This window comes from Taudactylus pleione, unplaced genomic scaffold (genome assembly GCF_031769625.1).
Source record: "Taudactylus pleione unplaced genomic scaffold, aTauple2 ptg000241l, whole genome shotgun sequence".
Classification (NCBI taxonomy): domain Eukaryota; kingdom Metazoa; phylum Chordata; class Amphibia; order Anura; family Myobatrachidae; genus Taudactylus; species Taudactylus pleione.
The window spans coordinates 1,503,957-1,516,757 of record NW_028284643.1 but is presented as its reverse complement, the minus strand read 5'-3'; the positions used below and the strand labels follow the sequence as shown (position 1 = coordinate 1,516,757).

The window sequence follows — 12,801 nt, the reverse complement described above, 5'->3', positions numbered from 1 at the left end:
TTACTACATCACATATTCTATAGTGCTGGATGTAATTCTCAGTATCCATTCTGTATTCTGTCTGTAGGAACACCCGCACATTACTACATCACATATTCTATAGTGCTGGATGTAATTCTCAGTATATGTTCTGTATTCTGTCTGTAGGAACTCCCACACATTACTACATCACGTGTTCTATAATGCTGGATGTAATTCTCAGTATCTGTTCTGTATTCTGTCTGTAGGAACACCCGCACATTACTACATCACATGTCCTATAGTGCTGGATGTAATTCTCAGTATCTGTTCTGTATTCTGTCTGTAGGAACACCCGCACATTACTACATCACATGTTCTATAGTGCTGGATGTAATTCTCAGCATCTGTTCTGTATTCTGTCTGTAGGAACACCCGCACATTACTACATCACATGTTCTATAGTGCTGGATGTAATTCTCAGTATCTGTTCTGTATTCTGTCTGTAGGAACACCCGCACAGTACTACATCACATGTACTATAGTGATGGATGGAATTCTCAGTATCTGTTCTGTATTCTGTCTGTCGAACACCCGCACATTACTACATCACATGTTCTATAGTGCTGGATGTAATTCTCAGTATCTGTTATGTATTCTGTCTGTAGGAACACCCGCACATTACTACATCACATGTTCTATAATGCTGGATGTAATTCTCAGTATCCATTCTGTATTCTGTCTGTAGGAACACCCACACATTACTACATCACATGTCCTATAGCGCTGGATGGAATTCTCAGTATCTGTTCTGGATTCTCCGTGTAGGAGCACCCGCACATTACTACATCACATGTTCTATAATGCTGGATGTAATTCTCAGTATCTGTTCTGTATTCTGTCTGTAGGAACACCCCGTACATTACTACATCACGTGTTCTATAATGCTGGATGTAATTCTCAGTATCTGTTCTGTATTCTGTCTGTAGGAACACCCGCACATTACTACATCACATGTGCTATAGTGCTAGATGTAATTCTCAGTATCTGTTCTGTATTCTGTCTGTAGGAACACCCGCACATTACTACATCACATGTTCTATAATGCTGGATGTAATTCTCAGCATTATTCTGTATTCTGTCTGTAGGAACACCCACACATTACTACATCACATGTTCTATAATGCTGGATGTAATTCTCAGCATTATTCTGTATTCTGTCTGTAGGAACACCCGCACATTACTACGTCACATGTTCTATAATGCTGGATGTAATTCTCAGCATTATTCTGTATTCTGTCTGTAGGAACACCCGCACATTACTACATCACATGTCCTATAGCACTGGATGGAATTCTCAGTATCTGTTCTGGATTCTCCGTGTAGGAGCACCCGCACATTACTACATCACATGTTCTATAATGCTGGATGTAATTCTCAGTATCTGTTCTGTATTCTGTCTGTAGGAACACCCGCACATTACTACATCACATGTTCTATAGTGCTGGATGTAATTCTCAGTATCTGTTCTGTATTCTGTCTGTAGGAACACCCGCACATTACTACATCACATGTTTTATAATGCTGGATGTAATTCTCAGTATCTGTTCTGTATTCTGTCTGTAGGAACACCCGCACATTACTACATCACATGTTCTATAGTGCTGGATGTAATTCTCAGTATCCATTCTGTATTCTGTCTGTAGGAACACCCGCACATTACTACATCACATATTCTATAGTGCTGGATGTAATTCTCAGTATCCATTCTGTATTCTGTCTGTAGGAACACAAGCACATTTCTACATCACATGTTCTATAGTGCTGGATGTAATTCTCAGTATCCATTCTGTATTCTGTCTGTAGGAACACCCGCACATTACTACATCACATATTCTATAGTGCTGGATGTAATTCTCAGTATCCATTCTGTATTCTGTCTGTAGGAACACCCGCACATTACTACATCACATATTCTATAGTGCTGGATGTAATTCTCAGTATCCATTCTGTATTCTGTCTGTAGGAACACCCGCACATTACTACATCACATGTTCTATAGTGCTGGATGTAATTCTCAGTATCTGTTCTGTATTCTCTGTGTAGGAACACACGCGCACATTACTACATCACATGTTCTATAGTGCTGGATGTAATTCTCAGTATCCATTCTGTATTCTGTCTGTAGGAACACCCGCACATTACTACATCACATGTTCTATAGTGCTGGATGCAATTCTCAGTATCCATTCTGTATACTGTCTGTAGGAACACCCGCACATTACTACATCACATATTCTATAGTGCTGGATGTAATTCTCAGTATATGTTCTGTATTCTGTCTGTAGGAACTCCCACACATTACTACATCACGTGTTCTATAATGCTGGATGTAATTCTCAGTATCTGTTCTGTATTCTGTCTGTAGGAACACCCGCACATTACTACATCACATGTTCTATAATGCTGGATGTAATTCTCAGTATCTGTTCTGTATTCTGTCTGTAGGAACACCCGCACATTACTACATCACATGTCCTATAGTGCTGGATGTAATTCTCAGTATCTGTTCTGTATTCTGTCTGTAGGAACACCCGCACATTACTACATCACATGTTCTATAGTGCTGGATGTAATTCTCAGCATCTGTTCTGTATTCTGTCTGTAGGAACACCCGCACATTACTACATCACATGTTCTATAGTGCTGGATGTAATTCTCAGTATCTGTTCTGTATTCTGTCTGTAGGAACACCCGCACAGTACTACATCACATGTACTATAGTGATGGATGTAATTCTCAGTATCTGTTCTGTATTCTGTCTGTCGAACACCCGCACATTACTACATCACATGTTCTATAGTGCTGGATGTAATTCTCAGTATCTGTTATGTATTCTGTCTGTAGGAACACCCGCACATTACTACATCACATGTTCTATAATGCTGGATGTAATTCTCAGTATCCATTCTGTATTCTGTCTGTAGGAACACCCACACATTACTACATCACATGTTCTATAATGCTGGATGTAATTCTCAGTATCCATTCTGTATTCTGTCTGTAGGAACACCCACACATTACTACATCACATGTCCTATAGCGCTGGATGGTATTCTCAGTATCTGTTCTGGATTCTCCGTGTAGGAGCACCCGCACATTACTACATCACATGTTCTATAATGCTGGATGTAATTCTCAGTATCTGTTCTGTATTCTGTCTGTAGGAACACCCGCACATTACTACATCACGTGTTCTATAATGCTGGATGTAATTCTCAGTATCTGTTCTGTATTCTGTCTGTAGGAACACCCGCACATTACTACATCACATGTGCTATAGTGCTAGATGTAATTCTCAGTATCTGTTCTGTATTCTGTCTGTAGGAACACCCGCACATTACTACATCACATGTTCTATAATGCTGGATGTAATTCTCAGCATTATTCTGTATTCTGTCTGTAGGAACACCCACACATTACTACATCACATGTTCTATAATGCTGGATGTAATTCTCAGCATTATTCTGTATTCTGTCTGTAGGAACACCCGCACATTACTACGTCACATGTTCTATAATGCTGGATGTAATTCTCAGCATTATTCTGTATTCTGTCTGTAGGAACACCCGCACATTACTACATCACATGTTCTATAGTGCTGGATGTAATTCTCAGTATCTGTTCTGGATTCTGTCTGTAGGAACACCCGCACATTACTACATCACATGTCCTATAGCGCTGGATGGAATTCTCAGTATCTGTTCTGGATTCTCCGTGTAGGAGCACCCGCACATTACTACATCACATGTTCTATAGTGCTGGATGTAATTCTCAGTATATGTTCTGTATACTGTCTGTAGGAACACCCGCACATTACTACATCACATGTTCTATAGTGCTGGATGTAATTCTCAGTATCCGTTCTGTATTCTGTCTGTAGGAACACACGCACATTACTACATCACACGTCCTATAGTTCTGGATGTAATTCTCAGTATATGTTCTGTATTCTGTCTGTAGGAACACCCGCACATTACTACATCACATGTTCTATAATGCCGGAATATGTTCTCATCCTGTACAGTATCACTCTTCTGGTTCTGTGCACGGAATGAAATACAGGCTACATGTAATTGTCAGTCTCTGTTCCTAATCTGCGTATGAATGTAGCATTACACAACTTCTCTTGTTTTGTATGCCAAATATATTTCCTTATCCTACAGTACATATAAACACAGGAGCAGAGCACAGATTATTTTCCTGTAGGCTGAGTGTCATTTCCTATTTGTGCTAATCCTGTACTAGCCCTGGTGTGTCCTGGGCTGCTCTTCTCACTTGTCTCACTTTCCTCCCCTCTCCAGCATGTGCAGGGGGCACTGAGACTGGCATATAAAGGGGCATTGCTGAGGGAGCACTGAGGCTAGCATATAAAGGGGCATGACTGAGGGGGCTCTGTGTGATATATTACCAGTTAGGGGCATTACGGTGTGGCATATTATCTATTGGGGGCATTATCAAGCGGCATATTATTAGATGGGGCATTACTGTGTGTCATATTATGAATTGGGGGCACTGCTGTGAACTGGGCACACCGCTGATTGGCATATTATGCATCTCAACGCAGCGAGCAAAATTTAAATCTAATACGTTATTTTTTTAATTAGTTTTATTGTTTTGTAGAAGAAGATTTACCCAATTCCTGTCGTGTCCCTCCGTCCAAGGCTATCTTCTGAATACGGCACCCCAAACACGCACATGTAAATATTGAACCAAAAATTAAAGTAACGATGATTGGCACTAGCGGAACTTCCCCCCATTTTTATTCTACAGAGACCCGGCAATTAAACACTCTAAAAGCAAAACAGCAGCGACCTTACCTATCGGGAGAGATGACCTGTAGACCAATTAGCATTAATAATAAAATGATAAAACAAGATATAAACTGGTAATTGTAACCGCAAAGACATCGAGGGAGTCTCAGGGTTTATGACATAAAACATGCAGGAAAGTTCTCCTTAGAAACACAACTGGGTGAGAACCCCTAGCGCCCCCCTCTTCTAGGTCCCCAGTCCTCTGAGGACGTGGTGAGCTTAGGCTGCCCGTGTCGCTGTGACCAGGATCTCACCAGGGCTGGCACAGCGAGACCTGGTGCAGTATAAATACCTCCTGCAGACAGAACAAGCGCCTGCATATTGTGAGCCTCTGCACAAGTACACTCTGGGGTCAATTTACTAAGATGGGAGTTCTAATAAGTAGTGATGTTGCCCAAAGCAACCAATCAGATTCCAGGTATTATCTTCTAGAAGGTGCTAGATAAATGAGAAGTAGAATCTGATTGGTTGCTATGGGCAACATCACTTCTTAATAGAACTATATAATAGGAAAAACTAAACTCAAGAGTGACTAACCACATTCACAGTTACACATGCAAATGCTCTGGGAGCACTGGTGCATAGTCCCTATGGAAATCAGATTTCTGCCAGTAAGACCATTAATGCACACAGCAGTCAGCCTATCAGAGCCTAGGATGACAGAGGGTTAACCAGTGCCATCTGCCTCACCCAATAGCGCCATCACTGGGCTCCCACTGCGGTCGCTGCTCAGCATTAGGGCGAGGAACCTGTATGCAGCAATTATATAGTTATATAATAGTGAGGTATATTATCCCATAAATACCTAGTACTAGGGTGTTATCCCATATATAAATATATATATATATATATATATATATAGCGTAGTACAGAATGTTATCCCATTTGAGCTATTATAACAGTTGTTCATCATGAAATTGATACACAGGAAACCTGACGCTGCCACTTACTGCCATTATATCCCCATTGTGTACACAAACCCAGTAAATTACCTTCAGTGTATTTAAACAGTTCACTGGGGAACCATCACCTTGTGAATAGCTCCAATAACTAGTGACTGTCAGTGTATTAGGGATTGTGCACGTGGTGGTTTCTGTCATCGGAGTCTCGGAGAATGGAAAATACTGCAGCTGTGGGGCAGATTGTTGGGAGCAAAGTGACTTTGGGCCTCATTCAAAGATGGACGCGGTGTTGATGTTTGCGCAGTTTAGCGATTATTTGCTACTGCGCATGAAAGTCCATGAAACCCCTTTGGTGCATGCTCCACCCTGAGTGTATACAGAGACTACTGGAGTGGCTTGTAACGGCGCTGGTGGCGGAGAGCCACAGGCGTTTCTAGGAGGCGGCTTGAAGTGAACATGAAAAAGGGGGTGTCGAGTTTGTGTCAGTGAGCGCGGCAACGTTCTCAAACGCAGAAGTGCAGCTACAGAGGCCATGATTAGGGAAAGTTCAGAAGGAGACACTGCATCAGCCTTAGGGCGTTGTAAGTGGCGATGGTCATTACAATGGCGCGCTGACGGTGGGGTGTTTAAGAACGCTGTTGGATTTCCACTGTCCACGGACACTGGAAGTGGGCTCCTAATGGCTTGCAATCTCCGGCGCTCGCAATGACATTTGCATATTTTCGTAATTGGCATTTGCATATTGTCGCAGCAGCGAATCCAAAAGAAAACGCAGCCACGCATGCATCAGCGCCCACCTCTAGCCCCGTGCACCTTGGCAAACCATGCTGCAATACAAGGGGGCAAATACATTTATTATGTTTGCATGCAGGGTAAATACTGGCTGCTGTTGCATGTAGCCCACAGATGCTGGGCACATTTTCTTCTTGCAGTGTGATTTAGATGTGAGCTAGGACACACCCCTCCCAAATCTAAGTCTCTCTGCACATTTTGCACCTGGTCTTACCAAGGTGCAAAGTTGCTCCTTTTTTTTACCATTTTGCTCCCAACCCTCAACCAGACCCGGTATCTTCACTATATGGTTAGTTTTTCCTCTACAATCTTACAGGCACCGGTCCGTCTCCAGATGCCGTTCATTAGTGTATTATTAGTGTATTACCAGCCTGTGAGACACCTCTAAGTCCCTGAGGATTAGCCCTTGTGGATATGACACATGTATCAGAGACCTGTTACACAAAAACAGGTACAGAGAAGATTTAACTCTTGGTTTACACAGTCTCTCTCTGTATCACAGCACTTATATAAATTAGAGTGCCAGCAAAGCCCGGCTACTTCCCTCTGAAACACGTCTCCGCCAGTGGGTCCAGTCATCTTTCTTGGCATCGAGATTCCCTGGACCCTGGCACAAGGCTCTTTGAGTTATGGCACCGGCCAGATGTCACTGGCACACATCCAGCGTGTTACAGTACGTATTTCAGGAGAAGTGTAGAATGAGTGAATTACTCCCCTTAAAAATTGTCCCAAACCTCAACTCAATTAATGCCAGTCTCTGACGAGGGATCTCGGTGCAGGATGCCAGCCCCATCTCTGCCTTCATTCAAACACACAAGTTCATGCAAACCAGCCGCTAACATTACCGAGCCTGGTACATGAGCCCGCTGCCAAATATCTGGCCAGACGGCCAACCCTAGGACTGAGGATTTACAGCAGTGATTTTCAACCTTTTTTAACTCGCGGCACACTACACAAGATTTTAAAATTGCCAAGGCACACTATCCGGCGATGCGGTGTGCGCGGACTATGAAAAAACACACTACATTAGTTCCCACAGGAACAAAACACACTACAGTACATTGGCCCCCACAAGAATAAAAAACACACTACATTGGCCCCCACAAGAATAAAACAATCCCATTGGCTGGCCTAACAGAAAAAAAAAACCACATTGCTCCCCACAAAAAAAACAACCATACCACATTGCGCCCCACAGAATTGCTCCCCACAGAAAAAGAAACCTATGGCTGGCCCCACAGAAACAAAAAACAAAACAAAACACATTGTTCCCCACTAAATAGGCAAATATATGGCTGGATAACATATGGCTGGTTCTCACTAAAAAAAAAGTCTGGTCCCCACAAAACCCACATTTCTTCCCCCCTTGTCACTCACACTGCAGCAGGATCGCGTGCGTGCGGGCGGGCTTCCAGGCAGGCTGCAGAGCCTGCCTGGACAGAGCGCGGGCTGGCTGATTGGCGCAGGGCGTTGGCTGGCAGAGCGGGCTGGAGGGCAGTGGACAACGCGGCGTGCGTGACCTGTGATGTCACGCCGCATAGCAGTGACCCACAGCTATACGAGCGTCCAGGAGGACGCTCCATTTTTATGGAGGACGGCCCTCATTCAGAGCGTGCGCTCTGCTCAGAGCGTCCGGCTCTGAATGAGGGCCAAAGTCTCAGATGCCACTAACGCGTAAGAGTCAGAGTGTAAGTAAACTGATTACAATTATTCCAAAATAAAGTTTGACTGAATAAAATACTGCTCAAACTCTGACTCACCACTAAAATTAAATCTTTTTTTTAAGTTGGCGATACCCAATAGGAAAGTCTTCCTGCGACGCAGTGGGAGAAAGCCACCTCTATAAACGCTGACACAACCACTCGCCACCAGCGCCTGAATGCTGGGATATGTAGTGGCCAAGAGACCTATTAACCATCCAGCCATCTATGGAACATTTCTCCCCTCTTTCAAACTAGTGTGGCCCCAATGTGTGTGCGATCCAGTATGGGGGAAATAGGGCACAATGTGACCTTCTACCATTTATGGAGAACTTCAATTTCTCCGTAGTGCTGGGTGACGCTATCCTGCGGTCACAGGTGATCACCAGGCAATAGCTGCTAAGGGGCCAAATCATTGGAGGGAACATGCCATTACTTCTAGTATTTCACCCAGTTCTCCTACGCATATAGCGTGAGCTTCCGCAGAAATGGTTGCGTGATGCTCCTGCGTGACCGCGAATCTCCACTTATGGCGCTGGACCTGATTGTGCCATTAAAATGTAATTGTATAGAAAACAGTAGTGATGTGTGCAATGCAAAAACACATAACCAACTTACACCCTGAATTTGTGGTACATGAAACATCAAAGCAACATACAGATTACTATGACTCACTCTGCAGTGTTGTTCTAAAGTGCATTACTTAGAATACCGACACTTGTCGGTCAGAATACTAACCCTCCCTCTCTCCCTACTCTAACCCTCGCTCCCCAGTGCCTAAACCTAACATACCCCCCCTGGTGCCTAAATCCTAACCTCCCACTCCCCGCACCCTAACCCTCCTCCCTTAGTGCCTAACCCTCCTCCCTTAGGGCCTGATTTCAGACCCGGTCGCTAGATGCGAAAGCTAGCACCCAGCGTATGCAAATTCGGCAAAGTGACGGCAAGGCAGGCGATCACCCAGCAAGCCGTAACCACGGCCACTATGTCTTGGCGTGCGATCACCCTGTGTATGCAGAGGCCCACCAGCCACTAGCGCACGTCATCTCCAGAAAGTGTATGCAGCCATCGGGTACCATCGGAAGCGAACGCAGCACTTGAGGTCGACTATACCCTACCGCAAAGCACTGCGAGTGCTTCAGTGTATAATTCAACCAGGTGATGTGTACTATGATGTAGCCTGTTATTTATGCACGCCTCTGAAATGGCGTTAAGACACTCAGACACGCCTGCGTTCGCACCTCCACTCCCCCGTTTCTAGTGGCCTGCCCCTGTCACCACCTACAAACGGCTTCTCCTGTCACTAATTCAGCTGGTCTGTCTATGCTGGGCGAGCGAACGCTTCCCGAACTTTCGCAGTGGTTCGCGCACTGCGATGCAAGTGTCTGGATTTCGGCACTGATATTGGGAGTGCCGGAATCCCTGTGGTCGGGATATTGACCGCATCCCGTATCTACTAAGTAAGCGCTTTCCCACTTTGGTCACATAAATATTGGAGACACTGTTCTGTTACGAATAAGTTTTGACGGTAAGTTCTACATCATTTCCCGTCTGACCACAGAGCAGCCATCTTGCCAGTGTCCGACAGTTCCCCTCACCTTGACAATCAGCTCGTAACGTGGGATCCTCTGTACGGGTTTAATCATCAGGTCCGACAACCCCTGTTTTTCCTTGTTTTCTCTTGTGCATTGCTGGAAACAAAACAGAGAGAAAGTGCTGAACATGACCTGTTAATGGGGGGAATTCAGGTCCCCGAGCTGTTCAATTCACCGGCTTAAGTGCTTCTAGTCGGGCTTTTAACAGTGCGCTGTTAAGTCTGACGAGAAGCACTGAAGTCGGAGAATGTCGGCTAGCGCGACTAAAGCTGGGTGTTCAGTCGCGTTAACCAGCATTTTCCGACTTGTCCGGGATGCCGTTAGCGCCGCGCTAAGTTGTAAAACAGCATCGCGGCCGGCACTTTAGTCAGATTTCTGCTCTCAGCTCAGACGAGCTGAAATTCTCTTTAGTCGGCTAAGCATCGCGGTCAGTTGAATCGCTCCGGGACCTCCTATTCAGCATTGCCATCAATGGAACGGAGTGCGGACATCTTTGAAGCAGGTGCTGACATTACTTAGGTTTATTTGTAAAGTGCAACGGAATATGTTTGCGGTAAATAAATGTTAATAAAAACAATGATGGGAGTGAGGCCTGATCCTTCCTATCATACTGTATCATGTAAACAAGGTTCCATGAGGTAGACAACATAGAACAGATTATATTATATACAGTCAGGTGCATAAATATTGGGACATTGACAGAATTTTCAGATTTTGGCCTCTATTCACCACCACAATGGCTTTGAAATGAAACAAACAAGATGTGATTTAACTGCAGACTTTCAGATTTAATTTGAGGGTAGTTACATCCAAATCAGGTGAACGGTGTAGGAATTACAACGGTTTCTATATGTGCCTCCCACTGTTTAAGGGGCCAAAAGTTATGGGACAAACTAAACAATCCTAAATCTAACTTTCACTTTTTAATACTTTGTTGCAAATCCTTTGCAGGCAATTACAGCCTGAAGTCTGGAACGCATAGACATCACCAGACGCTGGGTTTCATCCCTGGTGATGCTCTGCCAGGCCTCTGCTGCAAATGTCTTCAGTTCCTGCTTGTTCTTGGGGCTTTTTCCCTTCAGTTTTGTCTTCATCAAGTGAAATGCATGCTCAATCGGATTCAGGTCAGGGGATTGATTTGGCCATTGCATAACATTCCACTTTTTAGCCTTAAAAAACTCTTTGGTTGCTTTTGCAGTATGCTTCGGGTCATTGTCCATCTGCTCTGTGAAGCGCCGTCCAATGAGTTCTGAAGCATTTGACTGAATATGAGCATATAATATTGCCCGAAACACTTCAGAATTCATTCTGCTGCTTTTGTAAGCAGTCACATCATCAATAAATACAAGGGAACCAGTTCCATTGGCAGCCATACATGCCCATGGAATGACACTACCAACACCATGCTTCACTGATGAGGTGGTATGTTTTGGATCATGAGCAGTTCCTTTCCTTCTCCATACTCTTCTCTTCCCATCACTCTGGTACAAGTTGATCTTTGTCTTATCTGTCCATAGGATGTTGTTCCAGAACTGTAATGGCTTTTTTAGAAGTTGTTTGGCAAACTCTAATCTGGTCTTCCTGTTTTTGTGGCTCACCAATGGTTTTCACCTTGTGGTGAACCCTCTATATTCACTCTTGTGAAGTCTTCTCTTGATTGTTGACTTTGACACATATACACCTACCTCCTGGAGAGTGTTCTTGATTTGGCCAACTGTTGTGAAGGGGTTTTTCTTCACCAGGGAAATAATTCTTCTGTCATCCACCACAGTTGTTTTCCGTGGTCTTCCGGGTCTTTTGGTGTTGCTGAGCTCTCCGATGCGTTCTTTCTTTGTAAGAATGTTCCAAACAGTTGATTTGGCCACACCTAGGGCCTCATTCAGAGGCGGTCGGAGGATGCAAGCGGTCGCTCAGAAACTGGGCGGCCGCTTGCATCCTGACCACCCGCCTCTGTTTCGGTCGTTAGGCTATGGGTTAACACCCACAGCTCTAATGACCGCTAGGGCGATGGTCGCGATGGTCATTGACCATCACCACCATCGGGGCTTACGACGAGACCCTAGGGTAGGGTCTCACTTGTCATAAACCCCGGAGAGCTTCTGGCTCTGTCAGAGCCGGAAGCTCTCCACTGACATCTAGTGATGTCAGTGGGGCCTCCCCCAAACGGCAGGCGTTCCCATGGGAACGCCTCCTTTTGGGCTGCCACCCCCCGGCCCGCCTTCCAAACGGAGCGAGCTGTCAATCAACATCGACAGCTCGCCCCCTTTGGAAAGAGACCCGCTACGACCAGCGCTGTCGGTCGTAGCGGGTCTCACGCATGCGCACGAAGGAGCCGGCTCCCTCGTGCGGATGCGCACTAGACAAACATCTAGGCGGCCGTGCGGTCATAGACCGTATGGCCGCCTCTGAATACAGCCCCTAATGTTTTTGCTATCTCTCTGATGGGTTTGTTTTGATTTTTCAGCCTAATGATGGCTTGCTTCACTGATAGTGACAGCTCTTGGGATCTCATATTGAGAGTCGACAGCAACTGATTCCAAATGCAAATGTCACACCTAGAATCAACTCCAGACCTTTTACCTGCTTAATTGATAATGAAATAACGAGGGAAGAGCCCACGTCTGTCCATGAAATAGCTTTTGAGTTGATAGTCCCATTACTTTTGGCCCCTTAAAAAGTGGGAGGCATATATAGAAACCTTTGTAATTCCTACACCGTTCACCCAATTTGGATGTAATTACCCTCAAATTAAATCTGAAAGTCTGCAGTTAAAGCACATCTTGTTTATTTCATTTCAAAGCCATTGGTGGTGGTGAATAGAGGCCAAAATATGAAAATTCTGTCAATGTCCCAATATTTATGCACCTGACTGTACATATGGAAATTATAAGAAACGCGTACAAGCCAGGAAAGCCTGCGACTCGCTCAGCTGTTGTGGAACTACAAGATCCAGCAAGCGCTGACTGCCCCTGTTGCTCT

At 44.7% G+C, this 12,801-nt stretch overlaps 1 protein-coding gene across 5 annotated transcripts in view; it reads right to left on the bottom strand.

The window, feature by feature from the left end:
* ARHGEF17 (Rho guanine nucleotide exchange factor 17) overlaps positions 1–12,801 on the bottom strand; it is a 284,958-nt gene that overhangs the window by 54,709 nt on the left and 217,448 nt on the right. For all 5 annotated transcript variants that reach the window (XM_088479556.1, XM_088479554.1, XM_088479557.1 and 2 more), the window contains exon 6: positions 9,826–9,918. In XM_088479556.1, coding sequence (XP_088335682.1) covers positions 9,826–9,918 — 93 coding nt within the window. The remainder of the gene's footprint in view (positions 1–9,825; positions 9,919–12,801) is intronic.